The 17,775-nt window shown below is 61.3% G+C and overlaps 3 protein-coding genes across 3 annotated transcripts; all 3 read right to left on the bottom strand.

The window, feature by feature from the left end:
* Positions 1 to 546, bottom strand: SERF2 (small EDRK-rich factor 2). The gene is made up of 3 exons (XM_086471680.1): positions 513 to 546; positions 204 to 312; positions 1 to 84 (listed from the first exon to the last, which is right to left on the bottom strand). Exons 1-3 carry the CDS (start codon positions 517 to 519, stop codon positions 21 to 23), a joined length of 180 nt encoding a protein of 59 aa, XP_086327806.1. The 5' UTR covers positions 520 to 546; the 3' UTR covers positions 1 to 20.
* Positions 547 to 597: 51 nt separating this feature from the next.
* Positions 598 to 4,159, bottom strand: LOC147414666 (uncharacterized). Its single transcript, XM_086471768.1, is given in 10 exon segments — positions 598 to 972; positions 1,107 to 1,210; positions 1,341 to 1,445; positions 1,448 to 1,662; positions 2,130 to 2,231; positions 2,233 to 2,467; positions 2,562 to 2,861; positions 2,864 to 3,019; positions 3,125 to 3,353; positions 3,617 to 4,159. Coding segments are annotated over 10 exon segments (2,364 nt in total).
* Positions 4,160 to 8,416: 4,257 nt separating this feature from the next.
* Positions 8,417 to 17,012, bottom strand: PDIA3 (protein disulfide isomerase family A member 3). Its single transcript, XM_086471482.1, has 13 exons — positions 16,855 to 17,012; positions 16,594 to 16,672; positions 15,546 to 15,663; positions 15,004 to 15,111; positions 14,009 to 14,138; positions 13,429 to 13,545; positions 12,816 to 12,941; positions 12,062 to 12,244; positions 11,411 to 11,519; positions 10,470 to 10,598; positions 9,656 to 9,735; positions 9,076 to 9,133; positions 8,417 to 8,824 (listed from the first exon to the last, which is right to left on the bottom strand). Exons 1-13 carry the CDS (start codon positions 17,010 to 17,012, stop codon positions 8,705 to 8,707), a joined length of 1,515 nt encoding a protein of 504 aa, XP_086327608.1. The 3' UTR covers positions 8,417 to 8,704.
* Between the last annotated feature and the right edge of the window lie 763 nt (positions 17,013 to 17,775).

Raw genomic sequence — 17,775 nt, 5'->3', positions numbered from 1 at the left:
CGGCCCGGCCCAGCCGCGGGCTACTTGGCGCCCTCCTTCTTCTCGTCGGCCTTCTTCTGCTTCTGCTGCATGATCTCCGAGTCCCTGCGGGAGAGCGCGTCGCGGGCTGGCAGCGGTACCGGCACCACCACCGGGATGGGCCCGTGGATCGGGGTGGGGGGGGGGGGGGGGGGGGGGGGCGGCGGGGCCGGCCCAGTGCTCACCTCTGCTTGCGGGCGGCAGCCGAGAGCCCGTCGTCCCGCCGCTTGCCCTTGCCCGAGTCGCTCTGCTTCTTCAGGTTCTTCTGCCGCGCCAGTTCGCGCTGGTTCCCGCCTGCGACGGCGCCGCTGCCTGAGAACGGCCCGGCCCCAGGGCCCGGCCCCGGGCCCAGCCCCACGACCCAGCCCGCGCCCCGGCCCCGCGCTCACGGCGCCACCCCCCACCCCCCAGGCCGGCCCCGGCCTGCAGGGCGGATCACAGCGCAGCTGCCCGCGGCGCGGCACGGCCCGTGCCCGGCCCCGGCCTGCACTCACGGGTCATGGCGCCGCTCCCTCCCGCCCTCCGCTCCGCCGCCACGTCCCGCACTGACCCCCCCCACGCCCCGCCCCGCGCCGCTCTTTAAGGGCGCGGCGCGGCCAATCGCCGCGCCGCGCCCACCTCCGCCGCCCTCTTATTGGCGCGCCGCTTCGCTAGGCTCCGCCTGATTGGCCGCGGGCTACGACTGCCATTCTGCCGGCGGGGGAGAAAAAGCCGGAAGCTGGGGCGCAGGCGCCAGAGCCGCGCCCACGCGCCAGGGGGTGGGGCACGGCGGGACCACGCCCTGCCGCGGCGCGTCGGATGAGCGGGGCCGCGGGAACCGGTGCGACACGGGGGCGGGGCCGCGCGGGGCGGGGCCCGGAGCTGCTGCGGCCCCGAGGTCCGTCCGTCCCGGTGGGGCGGCTCCTCTGGGGCGCCGTTCAAGCCGTTCATTCCGCCGCGGGCGGTGCCGGGGCTCTGCGGGGAGGGACCGCCGTGAGCGCCACCCGCGCCGCCGGGGCCGAGCGAGGCCCGGACGGGCTTTAACACATAACCCCCATCCACCGACGGCCCGTCCCTGGGCGGCCCGGTCCGCCGGAGCGCCTACGCACCCGGGGCTCGGCGGTGGCATCGGGCTGTGGCGGGGCTCCTGGGGGGCGGTGCTGGCCGGGGGGCTCAGGCGCTTCACCAGCCGCGAGAGCTCGGCGTGGATCACCTGCGGGCAGCGGGGCGGCTGCGGCGGGCAGGGCTCCCTCGGAACCACCGACCGTCCACGTGCCCCCTCGAGCCGGGCTCCGTCGGGATCCCCGCCCGCCTCGGCGCCCCCGCACCCGGTCGGGCCGGACCTTGCTGGTGGGGTCCACCTCCAGGGCTCTCCGCAGGACAAGCGCGGCCTCCGCGTCCCGGCCCTCCTGCGCCAGCAGCTGCGGGGAGAGGAGCGGGCGGGAGCGGGCGGCCGGGCCGGGGGGGGGTGGCGGGGTGATGCGGGGCTCACCTGCCCCCGCCGGAGCAGCGCCCGGCCGTTGTCCGGGCTGATGCGGAGCACCGCCTCGCAGGCCGCCAGCGCCTCGCCCGTCCGCTCCAGCTTCACCTCGGCGGCCGCGCAGTTGTTGAGGCACTTGACGCGCTGCTCCCGCAGCTCCTCTTCCTCCTCCGGCCCGGGCGGCGCTGCGGCGCGAGAGCGGCCTCAGCGCCCCCGCACCGCAGCCCCGGCCACCCCCCCCCCCCCCCCCCCCGCCCGGTCTCACCGTCGGCGGGCCCGTCGAGGGCGCGCAGGGCCAGGCGGTAGGAGCGCAGCGCCGCCACGAAGTCGCCCCTCGCGAAGTGGAAGTTGCCCCGCTCCCTCCGCTGCGAGCCTAGGCGCAGGCGGGCGGCGGGGGACAGCGGCCGCGCCTCGGGGCCGTCCCGCACCTCCAGCAGCGTCACCTCGAACAGCAGCGGGGCCTCGGGCGGCACGTCGGGTTCCCTGTGGGCACAGCGCCGGCTGCCCCCGCCGCTGCCCCCCCGGAACCTTGGCCCCCCGGCTCCTTGCCCCTGCCTGCTCCGGCTCCTGCCCAGCCCCTGCCGGCCCCCCTGTCTTTGCCCGCCCTGGCTGCCGCCTACCGGGTCCCCCGGCCCCTGCTCGCCCGTCCTACCTGCCCGGGCGGCCGTAGGCGTAGGGGAAGGCGGCGAGGAAGAAGGAGACCTCCCCGGGCTGCATGGTAGGGACGCCCAGCTCCAGGGCCTGCGGACGTAGTCACGGTGGGGCTGGCCGGGCGCGGCAGCGGGCGGCGCCCAGCCCGCCCCGCACCCCGGCCGGGGCTGACCTGCACGACGTCGCCGTGGCCCGGCACAAAGGTGAGCCGCGGGTCCCGCTCCACCAGCCCGCCGTCCTCCAGGGCGCCCAGCACCTTCACCGACACCTCCTGGCCCGGCCGCGGCGGCGGCCCGCCCTGCCCGTCCCGCACCAGGCGCTTCCGCAGCAGCCGGTCCTCTGCGGGCGGCGGCGGCCCTGAGAGCCGCCCCGGGACCCCCGCGGCCCTCCCTCCTCGGCCCGGCTCTCCCTGGGGCCGCCCGCGGGCGCTCACCCGTCAGGTCGCTCCAGCCGTCGGCCGCGAAGAGCGGCCCGAAGCCGCCGGGGCCCGGAGCCGCCAGCGCCTCCAGCCGCCGGTAGAAGAGCCGCTCCTCCTCGCGCACCGACGGCAGCGCGATGGCGGTGTGGGGCAGGCGGAACCGCACCCGCCTGCCCCGGCCGGCTCCCCGCGGCCGCCCCCCGGCTCCCGCCTCCCTCTCCGGGGAGCCGCCGGGCGAGGGTCCCAGCATGCCCGCCCCCGACCCGCCCCACCGTCCGCCGCTACCAGCCGGCCTCAGTCCGGCCCCCCCGGGGTCCCCAGCCCGCACCGGGCGCGTCGCCGCCGGCCCCGCCGCGCCGCGACTGCCCGGGACCGCCCGGGCCGGGGCCGCCGCCGAGCGCATCCCGCCGCGCCGTTACTTAATGCCGGGAAGCCGCTCAGGGGATTAGCCCGAGGGAGGCAAAAATAGCCGGCTCAGGCCGAGCCCAGCCGCGGGGCTCCCGCCAGCCCGCCCCGCCGCTGCCCCCCGGGACCGGCCAGGGACCGCCCGTCCCGCCCCACCCGCCGCCGTCCCGCGCTTCGGGCCATGCCGTGGCCGCGGGCGGAGCTGTGCGGGCGGCCCCGGTACCGGGGCTGCGGGACGGACCCCCGCATCAGCATCCTCCACGTGCGGCTCTCGGCGGCGGCGCGGCTGCGGGCGGCCGCAGGTGGGACCGGGCGTGGCGGGCCGGGGGAACCGGGGGGCGGGCGCAGGCGGGACTCATCGGCGCCCGCTGTTGTTGCAGGGGGCGCCGGGGCAGCCGAGGCCTCGGGGCACGGGAGAGGTCGGGTTGTATCGGGGAACCCAGGGCAGCCACAGCGTGGGGGGGGGCGGGGAAACCAGGGAGGCCGAGGGCGAGTGGATCGAGGGACCTGGAAGCTGGAAGGGACGAGACGGGTCCCTGCGGGCCGGGCCGGTGGCAGCAGGGGGCGGCGGGCGGTGCCGCGGGGTGGGTCGCCGCGCCCAGGGGGACGGGGGACGGTCGGGGGGGCCGCGGCCCTAACGGCCCGTCCCGCCGGCAGTGCCTGACGGTGCCGGGGGGCCCCGGGACTCCCCCGCGGCGGGTCGCCTTCTCCCTCTCCCGCTGCAGCCGGGACGATCCCGGGGCCAGCTCCGCGTGCGTGCGGCTGGCCGTGCCCCGGTGAGCCCGCCGGACCCCGAAGTCCCGGCCGCCCGCCCTCCGGTCCCTCCGCGCTCGGGCCTGCGCCGGCGGCACCACCGCGAGGTCGGCCCCAGCCCTGCTCCACTGGCGGGGCCGCGGGCACGGAGGGGTGGGAGGGCTGCCCCGGGGTGCCGGGTCCTCCGTCGGGTTCGCTCCTGCTCGTTGTGCGGCCCCCGATGTTCCCGGCTGAGCAGCCCAGTGCTTTCGGGGTCTAAAAGTCCCCGATGCCCTTCCCGAGCTCACGGCATCCTGAGCTACCAGTGCCCGTAGGGGCGTCCAGAGTGCTGGGGTCTGATGACTGCGGGGGCCCTGCTCTCCCCTTGGGACAACAGTGCTGCCTCCTCCGGGACCAGCTGGCCCTGGGCTGTGGTGGCCACTGCTCACTGTGGCCAGGGCGTCAGCTCTGCACATCTGGGGGTCTCGGGCTGCACCAGTGAGCAGGAGGTAGCAGTGGCCCTGGCAGAGCTGTCTGGTGTCCCTGTCCCATCAGCTGGGGCGGGGGTGGCCGTGGCGGGCTGTGGGCACAGGGCTCAGGGGGCTGTGTGTCAGGACTGCTGGGGGAGGAAAGCAGAACCTGGTGTGGTTCTCCTTGGGGGCTGACCCCATTCCACCCAATGTGTCTGCAGGCGAAGTCATTGTGGCTCCTGAGAAGGCTGGCATGACTGGCGTGCCAGGGCAGGGCTCTGTCTGCCATGTCCCAGAGAGCAGGAACTGGAGGACTGCAACAGCCAGCCCCAGGGCTTCTCCCCAAAGCCTGTCTCAGCCCCGGGCCCTGCGGCCCTGTCACGAGCAGGAGCTCCTGCAGCGGCCGGAGGGGTGTGTGGTCCAGGAGCAGCAGCAGGCTGCCCTGCTGCAGCGCAGGTAGAGCAGGGGCCCCAGGGCAAGCAGCAGCGAGAGCGATGGGGTCTGGGGGTGCTTGATCGCTGCTGGAGTCCAGCCATGGGCATGGTGCATTTACTCCCAGGTACTCTGCACCCTTTGGGTGAGACTGGACCCACCCCTCTGCTGCTCGATCACTTGCGTTTGGAGACACTTTCCCCAGCCTTGGTCTCTGCTGTCTCTTGTGCCCCAGGAGTCAGGACTGCAGATCCCTGGCCCCATCCTTCCTGGTGCCTCTACAGCAGCCTCCAGAGCAAGGCTCCCCTCAGGCCACCGGCAGAAACCTTCTGGGGATGGTAAGTGCTCGTGGGCTCCGGCAGCAGAAAGCCCCTGAGGGGTATGTGTGTGTGGGGAGAGTCCTGTTCAGTGTAGCTGCTTCCCGAAACCATCAGGCTTCTTCCTCTGCGCCTCCTTCCCAGAAAATCCCCCCTCACCCTGCAGCCCAAACAAACACTCCAGGGCTCTGGGCTCTGCCCCTGCCTCGTGTCCTGGTCACCCCTGGGCACAGTGCAGCAGCAGGAGGGATGGGGGGGATGCCCTCCTGTGACACCCCAGTAGCAAGGTTCCCCTGGGAGCATGGGGCCTCTGGAGTCCTGACAAAGCAGGAGTCCTGACAAGCAGAGAGGTCTTGGCCAGGAGGCCAGGGCAAACACGGGGACCGTGCAAACCTGAGTGAACTGCCCAGCCTCGTGACCCGAGGCTGTTTCTGCTGCAGCTGCGTGGCCGAGCAGGGCAGCCCCCGCACCCTGCATGCCACCGTCCCCCGAAAGACCCCTGGCATCTCCCTGGTGAGCCAGGGGCTCTATGGCTACCAGAGCCACACGACTGCAGCCTTGGCTTTGGAGAAGGGGCCTTGCAGTGAGCCCAGGAGCAGGACAGGTCCTCGCTGAGGTGGAGGAGAGGTGCTCCAGAGAGCTTTAACCTGTGATCTTCTGCTCCCTGCCAGACACTGGATCCCAGGCTAGCAGAGATCCCGGATGACTTGTGGTAAGACAGCTTGGCACTCGCTGCCATGGGGCTGCCTGTTGCTTACTGTGATTTGGCCCAGCCCCGCAGCATCAGCGGGCTGAGATGAGCTACCTCCAGCGGCAGCAGCAAAAGGGCTGCCAGCCAGGCCCCAGGCGCAGCCAGGGCACAGCCCTGCTGCTTGCTGCCCTCGTGCCAAGGGCCTCAGTGAGATGACACAGCACCTCCAGCCCCCGCCCCGCCAAGAGCAAGGGCTCTGCTCTGCTGCAGGGGTCTTGCAGGTCCAGGGAGAACGAGATTCTCACAGCAGCAAATACCGGAGCATCCACTCCGCGGAGCAGCACAGGGCTCACGGGGCAGCGTTTGGTGCAGACGACACAGATACTGCAGTCTGAGCGCTCACGTTGGTAACGTGAGCTGGAAATTCATTCAGCTGGGAGCCAGAATGAAGACATTGAAACAGGGAACGGAGGAACGTGAGACAAGTGGGAGACCTGGGGCATGATGGCACGATACGGCCATGCTCCGGTTCTGCTCACCCTCTTCTTTCAGGTTTCAGGCACTTGAAGCTACAATTGTGCATGAGTACAGCCGCTTCAGGAAGGTGACGCTGGATGAAGGGCAGGGACGGGGTTCCCTGCTGGAGCTGATCCATTCGTACTTTTTTTCCCCCCTTCAGACTTATCCGAACTACCAGCAGAAGAGTCGCTGTGAATACCTCTGCCAGAAGCTGTCTCACATCAAAAGCCCGACTCTACAGTTTGAAGGAAGTGGGAGCTCCTACGCAAACCGCTGCTGCAACTCTTCTTATCAGGACCTGTCCCTGGAGTGGTGGAGGAAGCAGATCCCTGAGGGTGCATTAGATTAAAGACAAGGTTTAGGAGTGCCCTCCTGCCGTCAGCACTTCCCCCAGTGCCCCACAGCCCAGCTGCCAGGCAGCTCCTGCTGCCCTGGGTGCCTGGGGCAGCTGGTTTCCTGCTCCCTGCAGGAGAGAGGAGGCCTTGGCTGCAGAGGGGAGGCAGAGCCGGGCACTCGGAGACCCTTTGCCAAGGTGTGAGCCAACCCTCGTGGATGTGTTACGTAAACTTTTGGGTGGTGGCTGCCCTCTCACAGGGTTGGTCCAGCTTTCCACACAGGTCTCTCGCTAAAAGCAAGGCCTGTGTCAGTCATGTTTGCTGAGTTAACCTACGAGCCTTCCTCAGATGTCTGCTTCTCCTCAACTGAAGCCTCATTAGCTCCAGTTAATTGTGCACACGTCAGGGGACACCCGAGCAGCCAGCAGCGCTGCCCTGCGCAATGTCTTCTCATGTCCTTCGTCCCTCTTGCCAGAAAGCTTCACCAGGTCTGGGCTTACTTTGCTTCTGCTGGTCCAGGCACCAGCACCAAGAGAGGGCTCTGGGCCAAACCTGCCAAGGGATTTAACTCGTGCTCAGTGTCCAGCTGCCACCAGGTCTGAAGTCACAGACTAGGGAGCAAAGCGAGGATCAGAGAAGCTTCCTCCAGCTCTCCCTCCCTGGGAAGTACAGTACTACACAGGGCAGTAGCCTCTCCGTTACGGGAGCAGTGCTCCAGTTCAGTGTTACAGGAGGAGGTCGTCAGCAGTCAGTAGAGCCTGTTGTCTTCCTCTGTTCCTTGCACTGGTGCCTGGAGCCAGCTGCAGGGGTCCTGCCAGCCTGAGGTGCAAGGGCCACTCAGCATCACACACGTAGTCCCCCCCAGGGTGCCCTGATGTTTGTGCTGGGACACAGCACGTGCTAGCCAGCAGCAGAGGACAGCAGGTAGATGTGGTTTCAGATTCTGATGTAGCTGGGGAAGAAATTGTTGTACTGCACAGCTGCTGTAGACAGAACCACTTGCTGAGCGTTGCATGATCTACCGTACCTGGAGAATTCCAGCAGCAATAAATAATTGTTACACAGCCTTCAGGATTGCGGAGGAGGAATCCAGAGAAAGCTCTGGCTCTTACCATGGTAACTGCTCAACACAGCAGCGCCTTGCGAGTCTGCTGATCCTCACTTCAACTCACAGGCAGGCCAAGAAATGCAGAGCGCCAGGGCCACAGCCCACCGCTGTTCACCCACCATCTCACTCCCGACCTTCCCAGTCAGCACATTCTGGGCCAAAGGGACTGCCTGGACCCAGAGATGGTCGGTCACAGCCCACACCATCCACCTGCAGCATAGGATCCTATTCCTCTCCTTCCCGAAGGGAAAGCCACGGCTACCAGCCTGCCTTCTACCAAGAGGAATAATGATCTTGCAATTAACTGGTCTTAACTGTCCTAACCACACCCAAGCCACAGACAAGCCTACTGGCTGTGAGAAACACCCTCGGCACCGGCCCTACCCGCATCTGGGTTGAGTATGCGGTCAGTAGCGCTCCTCCCCTGCACTTGCCTACCTCTGCACCAGCTTAAAAGCTGATTTACTGCTGTTGCTTGTATGCTGCTGAGCAAGCCCTACGCTCTGTAGGCCCGCACTTGTCTAGATCCGAGTCACGCCAAGTACCACCTACCTCTAAACTCGCTGAGGCAGCACGCAGGCAGCAAAAGCATTTGTGACCAGAGACCCTGAGCCCAAAATCTGCGTAAATGTAGCACCTGAAGCCCAGCACACTGGGACAGCTGCTGCTGCCACCACCACGTTCTGGAAGGACTCTGGTTTAGCTGAGGAAGGAGCAGAACAGGCTAAAGCCTGAGCTTAATATTTAGAAAGATTTCCAAAGGCTCACTGAAGGAAACTAGACTCACAGTAGGAAGCTGCTGCCTACAAAGAGCAGGATCCTGGTGTTGGGTTTGACAGGTCTCCATAGGACAGGTGACACTTGGTCTTAAGGGGGTCATTTTATTGTTTCACTTCTCCAAATGTACAAAAAAAATTAGAAAATAACCCTACCCCCACCCCCTCCCAAACCACAAAACAAACCAGCCTGGGCAGCCCCACAACAGTGCAGCTAAGAGACGGCAGGAAATTAAACAGAACTAGATACAGCAGCTGGGTCCCCTCGGCCCACATGGTCACTGGCTCTCCTCAACCCAGAATTGGCCCCCATCTGCCCAGTGCTTCCCCAATTCACACAGAGCTCATCCTGACAAGATGGCGAGCGGGTACTTTACAAATCCTCTTTCACCTTCTTCTTGGACTTCTTGGGTTTATCTTCCTCCTGCAGCACGGGAGTGTTTGTCGCCTCCCGCTTCAAGTAGCTAACGAAGTCGCTCACTTCTCTGCCACCCTGCAGAAAGCACGAGACAGTAAGGCAGTGCCTGTGCTCCCTGCAGGCCTCCCGTGGCGAGGAGGGGTTCAGGTGCCAGGCAGGGGACCAGAGTGACTGCCAGCAGAGCACTGCCAGCAGGCACCACTGGCTGTGTTCCCAGGGTACCGGGACAGAGGGCCACCGGCAACTCCAGAGAGGCTCGGCATGACCTGGACACCTGGAAGCCACTTCACTTATTCTCAAAGCAGCCAGAGCAGCAAAATACTCACCTCGTACTTCTTTGGACTCTGCTTCTTGCCAGCTGGAGCAAAGTAGATGGTGGGGAAGCTGAGGAGAGAGAAGAGATGTCTGAGCTCCTGACGTGCTGTGTTCTTCTGGAGCAGCAGGCTAGCTCTCACCAAAGGGACTCACACCCTGCACTCCCCTGCCTGAACATGGCAACGGCTTCAGCAGCTCTTAAACCAGCAGGTGTGGCCTCCAAAAGCCTGGCCACATCCACAGGGCTGGCTGAGCTCAACCACGCCCAAGTTTGCTGGCTGAACTGTTTCCAGAACAGCGAGCCCAGCGTTGTTTTCGCATTGCTGTGAACGAATCACCGCAGAGGCAAATGCAGCGAGGCAGACCCCCAGGCACAGCCGGGGCACCAGAATCCCAGAGAAGCCGGGCAGACGGATGTCCTTTGTTTTCACACTCGATTTCTTCACACTAAGCAAACGCCTGGCCATCGCATGCCAATCGCCCCCACCCATCCTCCCCGTGAGACTTTCAGCGCTTTGTTGTGGTTGCTGGTCAGAGACAGGAGCCTGAACTCATCCACTGACGCAGTGGTGTAACAACAGTCAGACCTACCCTCTGACTTCATACGGAGAAGGCACATCATTGGCTGTAGCATCCATTTTGGCAATGATGATATTGGGGTCTTTACTGAGCTGTTGGCAGAAAGAGCGTGTTAGTAACCAACCCACAGCAGTAACACCAGGAACTCGCCAACCAACCTCATCTGAGACAGGGACGCCAGAGAGGGCACACAGCACGCTGAGAGGCCAGCAAGTTTCTTCCGAGCAGTTTACTTGTGCCTCAAGAGGGGCCTCAAGAGGGGCCCAGGGAACAAAGTCCCTCCTCAGCCAGCTGCGCACACCTCCCAGCGGTACCTGCCGAATCGGTCTGGCGTAACTTCTGGAGGGTGCTTACCCCAGAGCAACCACTCACCCCCCCACCTTGGTCAGTGAGCTGTGAGGACCTGCGGCGCTCAGGAAGCAGGGCTGCCTGACAGCCAAACCGCAAAAGGCTGGTCAGACCTGGGAGAACACGTTTGTTTACTGCACAAGTGTGCGGGGCAGCACCACCCTGCACCAGATGGGAGACTATAACCATGCAGAGGGAAAAGACCCAGAAAGGAGCTTTGGCAGTTGAGACCAGTCACCGAATCACGGAATATTTATGTGCCACAGCAAAGGGCACAGGCTAAACCCACGAGTGTGGTTGCTACCACGCTCCAGGTCCTGCCAACGCACTTCTGCACTCACAGGAGATGCCAAAACTCACGGTTCTCAGGAAGGCACCATTATGCCCTGTTACCATAAAGGCCGGACAGACAGAACCTGCTGGATTGTTTAGTGCTGCAAAATTCTAGCTTGTGTTTGCAACAGAGTCCCAGACCTACCTTCTCCCCCAGTTCTTTGTATTTGGGCTCCAGATTCTTGCAATGGCCGCACCAGGGTGCATAAAACTCTATCAGGACATCTTTGTCTTCTGCGTTAACAATTTCATCAAAGTTCTCAGCAACAACCACCTGGTAATGTTTGATCACACAAGTTAGCTTGTTCCAAGTCAGGAGCGAGGCTGTAACAGGACCTGCTCCACACACTGCCCAAGGAGGCCTGGCCTTCCCACACCAGTCACACTGCACCGACACAGCAAGCAACAGAACGACGAAACACACGACTCTTCACCAAGCTGCAACAGCCTCACATTGAAAGTAAAAACCTGTCATAAGGTACCAGCACTACCCACAAGTGAGGTTTGCATCTGGTATCCTCACAGGAGGAGGACAAAATAGTTTCTTTTTCATCCCAGCAAGTTCCAGGCTGAGGAATCGGGTCTGGCAAGACTGGCTGAGGCCATCCCCATCCACACAAAACCAAGCAGCAGTGACAAGGGCCTCATCACCAAGCTGGGCCACGGAACACTTTCATTCAGGGCAGAATTTACTGGGAGGAATGAAAGGCAGGAGTTACACACCCCCCCCCCCAGGAACAGTGTAGCTGCAGCCGACTTGAAGGCCACGCTGTGCGGGTGCACAAGCCAAGGCGGGGGCCTTTGCGTCACCCGTAAACCTGCGTGACCCTGCACTTGCGGAGCACAGCACCAGCGTGCTCAAGCAGAGAACAAAATGGCATCGGAACAGCAAGCTGCATTTCTGCTTTGGCTCAGAGAGCTGCGATACAGAGAGGGAGTGAACTCTTCTGTCATAGCAGAGGCTTCTCAAGACGCCACGACCCGGCGCCTGCAGCACGGGACACCGGCATGGACCAGAAGCTGCTGCTGAACAGTGTTTCTGTATCCACTGGTAGGAGCTGCTGCTACGCCTGACACGGCACTCACCTTCACAGGGCCATCGTTGCTCTCAGGGACAGGCTCCGATTTCAGATACTTTTTCAGGTTTCCATCGAAGTAATCTTGCAGGAATCTCTCCAGAGCCTTTCCATCACGGCTGAAAGCGAAGTGACATTTTACAGCCATCATTGCACAAACACGATGAGAGAAGAAAACTTTCTCAAGGCTGATTTAAGCTCCTTCCACCCACAGAACAGATGCCACCTGCATCTCCAAGAGCACCAGTCTGGGGCTGGCTTAGAAGACCCCAGAACAAGTGCAAAGACGCCCTTAAGAGTTCTGACAGGAGGCTGGATGCACATCCCATTCTAGGCCTTCCAGCACCCTTACACTTCTTGTCTCAAGAAGAAAGGTACAACTATTTCCTCGGCCCTTTAATGCATCTTAGCTCCTAGACCAAGACACTCAAATATCTTGAATTCAATTCTCTAAATTCTCTGCACAACAGGAGGGGCTGCAAGCTCTCTAGAGGGCAAGAAAATACCTGAGTAGGAGCCATTTTGACCCAGCAATCATTTCTTCCAGCTGGAACATCCAGCTTTCCCATTTCCTCCAAGCTAAGGAAGGAAGATCTGCTCACAGACCCCCAGACCAAAGTCCATCAAGCGAAAGGCAACTCTGCCAAGTTCAAAAACTTACGAGAATTCTTCCTGCATGACGTATTTATCTCCTTTAGCAGTTCTGATGGCAACAACCGGAGCCTCACCCACACTGCTGTCTAGACCAAATTCTGAAAGCTCATGGCCAAATGTTTTCCGACTAGCGACAGCGAAAGACAGTTTGTGGCCAGCATCTAAGAACTTCTTCGCAATCATCATAACTCTGGGGGGAAAAAAACAAAACAGAAAACACAAAGCATGACTCCTTGGAACGTTTTCTTCCACCCTTCGAGTTGAAGCACACTCTGGACAAGGAATTCAATGCTGTGCCGTGTTCTGCATAGGCCAAGAACCTGCGGTGCTGAGAAGCAGGGGAGTAAACTTGTGTCTGTTGCGAACGAGCCCTGTGCAAACGCCGCGTGCTTTCAGCCTCCACCCATCAGCACAACCACCAGGATCTCAGGCACCGGGGAATACAAAGGGTAGAATCCCACACAGCACCAGTAAGGAAGTTATTAAGGTCTAAGGACTAGGGATCCGAAAGCAAGCAGGTGGGGTCTCAAAGGACAGCCACATTGCACGCTTTGGGCTCTGCAGGCAGCGCCACCCCAACAGCTCTGATTAGAAACTCAGCTGGAAGCTTTCTGGGAGGAAAAAAAAAAAAAAAAAAAAAAAAAAAAAAAAAAAAAAAAAAAATCACATCTGAACAAGAGGAGAAACTTTGTCAACCGAGCTGTGGAAGAGCACCAGCACAGGGACAAGGGAGAGGCCGATTAACCCCCGCCGCTGCATACCTGTTGCGCCAGTAGTTGGAACCCTTCGCGTTCTTCTCATAGTCCACATCATAGTAGGCCACCAGCAAGTCCTTCCCCTGGATCAAGTCTTTGTTGTCTTCAGTCATGTGTGGGCAGATGCCAAAGCTATCAATGAGACCGGTGTTAGCAGCAGCTGCGGTTTCAGCACTCAGAGTCCACCGCCTCCCAGGAAGGGGCTCGAGGCAGCACATTGTTTCCCACCCAAGAACATGAAATGCCAGTACTCAATATGGCCAAAGTAAGAAACACTTTGCCCTTTCATGCACCATGTTGCTCTTAAGTCAAATCTCCATCTCTAGCCACAACATCAGTGGCCGTATCTGACCTAAGTAAGGCCAAAACTGGCCAACTTCTCAGGAAGTTCACAGTTTTTAAATGGAAGGGTGGCTGTTGGAACAGGGAGAGTAAATGCCAACAGCCATGCCCGGACTTCCAGGAATTCTGGTCATCTCCAGAGGAGGGTGTGGGTAAGATAGCTCTTTTGGACACCAAGCAGGGAGTGGCAGCAGGGCCAGCTAGAGAAAACAAGTTGTGACAGGGGCGAATCCAGCCGGGGTCAGCCTATCGCGTTCCCTGGTGAGGCATCACTCACATGTTCTCCTGGATGAATTTCTTGATCTTTCCACTGGTGATTTTGTCTTCTGTGTACTTGACAGAGCTGTCCTCAAACTTGTTTGTCAGGCGTGGAGGACGGAATAAGACGATTCCCCTGAGGGGAAGGAGGTATTGTGAATTAGCTTGAAGTGTCCCTGGGTTTCCAAGGACGGCAGCTAGGTGAGGCAAGAACCCAACCTCCACGTTCACAGCTTCAACACGACTGTCCAGCTTCCTCGTGGCACTACTGCATTAGACCTACCTGGCAGACCCTTCTCTGTTACCCAGACAGGCCACAATGAGAAACACAAAAACCCCACCGTAACAAGCAACAGGGAAGCAAAATGCCTCTGTTGAGACACTTCCCGCCCGGAGGCAGACGCTAACCCTCCAGCGCCTGCAACCATCTGTACCTTTACACCTCAGTTCCAAATAGGTCCAAAAGAGACGCCACTGGCAGGTGGGGAAGAAACAAGACCCCAAGCTATGTTCAGAACGTGAATCCAGTTAACAACTGGAATCCATTAACTTGTTCCAGATGCCTCAATAACAAGAAACCTTTGTGTTAAGGAACTTACTCTCCATCTTCCTCATACTTCTGCACCAACTGGTCCTCACTGGTGTGTGCAAAGCGGTAGTTATCTCTCAGGCTGTTGGCAGCTTTCATGAATTCTGAATAAGCATCACCAGATGCATCTCCAAAGAAGCCTGCAGCAGAAAGACAGATGGTGACCCCAAAGCGACTCAGCAGCAGTCACCGCGCAGCCCTCATCGTTTCTCTCTACAACACACCGAAAGATCACTTCTGAATCAAGTCCTCCAATGCACGTTCAGGCCCTCATCTCTGACAGCTCTCACATTCTTACTGGAACTCTTCTACACTCCCTCCCTTCTACCAGCAGAAAGTACTCAAGAGTCTGCCCCTCTGAGCACCAAGATACCCATTTGTAAGCAGGTGACACTACCAGTGATAAAAACCGCCAACAGCACTTCATAAAGGTAAGTTTGGGAATGCTGATCGATACTCATCCACCCACATTTGTAAGATGCCATCTGATCTGCACAAAGGAGAGCTGCTGTTGCCACTCGTAAACCATGGCCAAATCATATGGCGCTGACAGCCTACCGGTGTCACGGGGCAGCACCCCAACGTACTTTCCAGCAACCCAAAGCCACCTGTCGTCAGCCAGCCAAAAGACCAACAAGCTTTAAAAAAGCTGCCCTACGGTGCCAGGAGGTCTGACAGACAGTTGAAGAATCACAGCGGGGCAGGGGGAGCAGGGGTCACCGAGTCCCACCTCCTGCTCAAAGCAGGACCAGCTTCGAAGCTAGCTCAGGTCGCCCAGAGCTTTGTCCAACTGAGTTTTGAAAGCCTGAATGTTTTGAAATCCCTCTGGGCACACGTTCCACACTTTATCATCTCATTGTGAAAAACCTCTTTGCTCACGTCCAGCCGGAATTTCTCTTGCTACAGCTGGCGATAAGGTGCTCCTTATCCTTTCACAGTATATTCCCCAAGAGCCTCCCGGAGCCGAGCATCCACCCATCTCAGTACCGCGCTGCATCTACTCACCCACTACAGAAGCATCTTTATCGCCTATGAATTTCTCAAAATCAGCCACAGAACTGAGAGCCACCGAAGCAGGTCCCGCCTGTTTCTTGAGATGACTGACAATCCCATCTTAAAAGAAAAGTTAAATGATTAAAGGGATTAATAGAAAGTTCTACAAGACATTGTCCAAGCTTGCCAAAGCAAAAGCTGCTTCTGCAAAGCCCATACACCTCTCCCATGCAACAGATACGACACGAATTGAAGGAGTGCTACCTCCAACTTCACATAGGAACTTTCTACCATTTTCCAGACACCCGTGGGCACATCAAGGGTACGAAAAGTCAGAGATAAGGTGGAAACCTTCACCTTTAAAAGAGAGTTCTAAGGGACAATAAACATCCAGGGCTCTGCCAGCACAATGAGTTCCGGAAAGGTTAACAGGGGGTGTGTGTGTAGGTGGGAACCTTCTTTGTGTCCCTCAACACAAGTAACATCCCTGATACAAGTCTATCACACGCGGGTCTGCCTTCCAGCAAGCCAGATGCTTGTGGACAAGCTCTTACCTGCTGTCCTGGGCCCATCATAGGTTCCTGCCTCTTCTCCATCTCGAAAAATCTTTAACGTGGGATATCCACTGACTCCATACTTATTACAAGTGTTGGAGTTTGCTGTACAGTCAACCTAAAAGAAGAGAAACATTGCTACTCAGCGACGCAGCCATGCAGAAACGAAAGCAGCTTTGCCATTGCTCACATTGTCACATACAGATAAAGTCTAGAGGGTCTGAAAGCTCCTGCGTGTCTTTAACCAAGGCTGGATTCCTTTCACATAAAGTGTAAGCATCCACAGAGCATCTACAAGACCAAAAGATGGAGGGTCAAGACTGGGGAAGGAGGTAGCATAGGTGTAATACCAGGCCCTGAAAAATATTTGAGGAAATACTGGAAAGATTAAGTAGTTGTGAGTTCGGCCACAGAATGCAGAAAAAAATACTAGAAAGGGTAGATTCTGGTAATCAATGACAGGCTTGACAGCAATGAAGTGTTCTCAGCACTTCACCCACCCTGAAGTTCCTTCAGTGCCTGAAGAACACAGGCTGACCTCAGCTGACCAGGAGGCCACAGTGTTGAGTCCGTACCACTTCCCAGAAAGGAAGAGGAATACCCTGATTTGGCAAAACTACACCAGTTTTCAGGTGGAAAAGCAAGCTCTTGGACAACCACCCTTACTTTCTAAGCCAAGGGACAAGGCATGAAGTAAAGCACAACGCTAGTTCTCAGGCTAGATTAATACGGCTCAAAGACGACTTTTGCCTCCCAGTTCGGGCGAGCCCTCTTTTACACGTTCGTACACACCCATTTCACGGTCTGCACGCCATCTCAGTGGCAGCAACCCTCGCAGGGTTCAGCTTCCAGATCGCTCCCTGGCGTCTAAGTCTTCGAAGGGGCGAAGCTGGTCAGAGCTCTGGAGAGCCTGGGGCAGGCCCGGTGCGCACACTGGCAGGCGTCAAGCGCGGACAGCAACGGCAAACCTTTTCTGTGACCCAAGCCTGCCCGCCAGCCGCCCGCGGGGCGGCACCGCCCGGGAAGGGCCGGTGCGGCACGTCCTCACCTTCACGAGCGGCACGATCCCCTTCAGCCTGGTCGCTGCCGACTCGTACTCCGGCGCCAGCCGCTTGCAGTGCCCGCACCTGGGAGGACGGGGGGGGGGGTTTAGGCCGGCCAGGAGCGCCCCTTCCCGCCCCCTCCCCTCCCCTCTCTTCTCCTCCCCTTCCCTTCCCTTCCCTCCCCTCCCCCCGGCCCAGCCCCCCACCCGCCGGCGCCCCGCAGGGCCCCGCTCCGCCGCTCCCGCCTGCCCCAGGCGGCCCCTCACCAGGGCGCGAAGAACTCCACGAGCACCAGTCCCGGGCGCTCGGCCAGGCCGCTCTCGAAGTCGGCATCGCTGAGCTCCACCACATCGGAGGCGCGGGCAGTGAGGGCGAGGAGCGGGAGCAGCAGCAGCGCGGCGGGCAGCGGCCGCGGCACGGACATGGCGGGCGGCGCGGCGCTCCCTCCTCGGCGGCGGCGGCGGCTGAACAGGCGCCGGGGGCCGCAGGCCGGAAGTCCCGCCTCCCCAGCCGGATCTGCCGTGTGGCAGCTTCCCGTTGGGCCCTGTGCCGCGCGTCACGCCGTCCCCGGCCAATGGGCTGCCGGCAGGGGTGGGCGGGGCCAGCTGCGGCGCCCCTGCCTTCTCCCCGCCCCGGCCGCCGGGTCTCGGCGCTGCACGGGCCGCGGCGGGGGCGGCGTCGGCGGGACCGGCCTTCTCGGCTGCGCCGACCGCTCCTGGGGCGGCTGTGCTCAGGGCTCGGCGCCATCCCCGAGCCACGGCGTAGTCCTGGGCTGCCTCCCGCCGCCTGGCCCAGCCCCGAGTCCCGCCGAGCCTTGGCTGCGGGCGCGGGGTTGCCGGGAGCCGCCCGCTGCCGACATGGCTGCCAGGCTCGGGGAGTCTCGTTCGCGTCACCCTACGTGTCCGTTAGCGGGGGCTGCGGGACGTGCGGCCGCTCCCCTCGCACACCGGGCCCGGCGCACCGCGGCTCCCAGCGCTCGCGTGCCCGTAGCCGAGCCCAGGGTCTGGTCGCCCCCACGTTGCCGCATCAGTCCGCGTTTGCAACTTCGCTGCGCGGCCAGAAGCCCCCTCCTCGCTGTCGGGAGTCCCTGCGGCAGTGCTCGGTGTCACCGGGCGGCTCTGAGCAGGCACGCCCTGCTGCCCTGTCAGGGCCACCGTGCCCTGGTAGCACCACGGTCCCGCGCTGTT

This window comes from Leptosomus discolor, chromosome 11, assembly GCF_034619465.1.
Source record: "Leptosomus discolor isolate bLepDis1 chromosome 11, bLepDis1.hap2, whole genome shotgun sequence".
NCBI lineage: Eukaryota > Metazoa > Chordata > Aves > Leptosomiformes > Leptosomidae > Leptosomus > Leptosomus discolor.
The sequence above is the reverse complement of the archived record's forward strand: the minus strand, read 5'-3'. Positions and strand labels throughout refer to the sequence as shown.

Bases quoted from the DNA above. Each gene is read 5' to 3' on its own strand.
- SERF2 (XM_086471680.1), bottom strand. The intron at 85-203 runs GTGAGCACTGGG...GCTCTCCCGCAG, and splicing joins GCTGCCGCCCGCAAGCAGAG to GGACTCGGAGATCATGCAGC.
- PDIA3 (XM_086471482.1), bottom strand. From the start codon at position 17,012: ATGTCCGTGCCGCGGCCGCTGCCCGCCGCGCTGCTGCTGCTCCCGCTC. The intron at 16,673-16,854 runs GTGAGGGGCCGC...CCGTCCTCCCAG, and splicing joins GTGGAGTTCTTCGCGCCCTG to GTGCGGGCACTGCAAGCGGC. The intron at 9,736-10,469 runs GTAGGTCTGGGA...TTCTGCCAACAG, and splicing joins ACAAAGAACTGGGGGAGAAG to CTCAGTAAAGACCCCAATAT.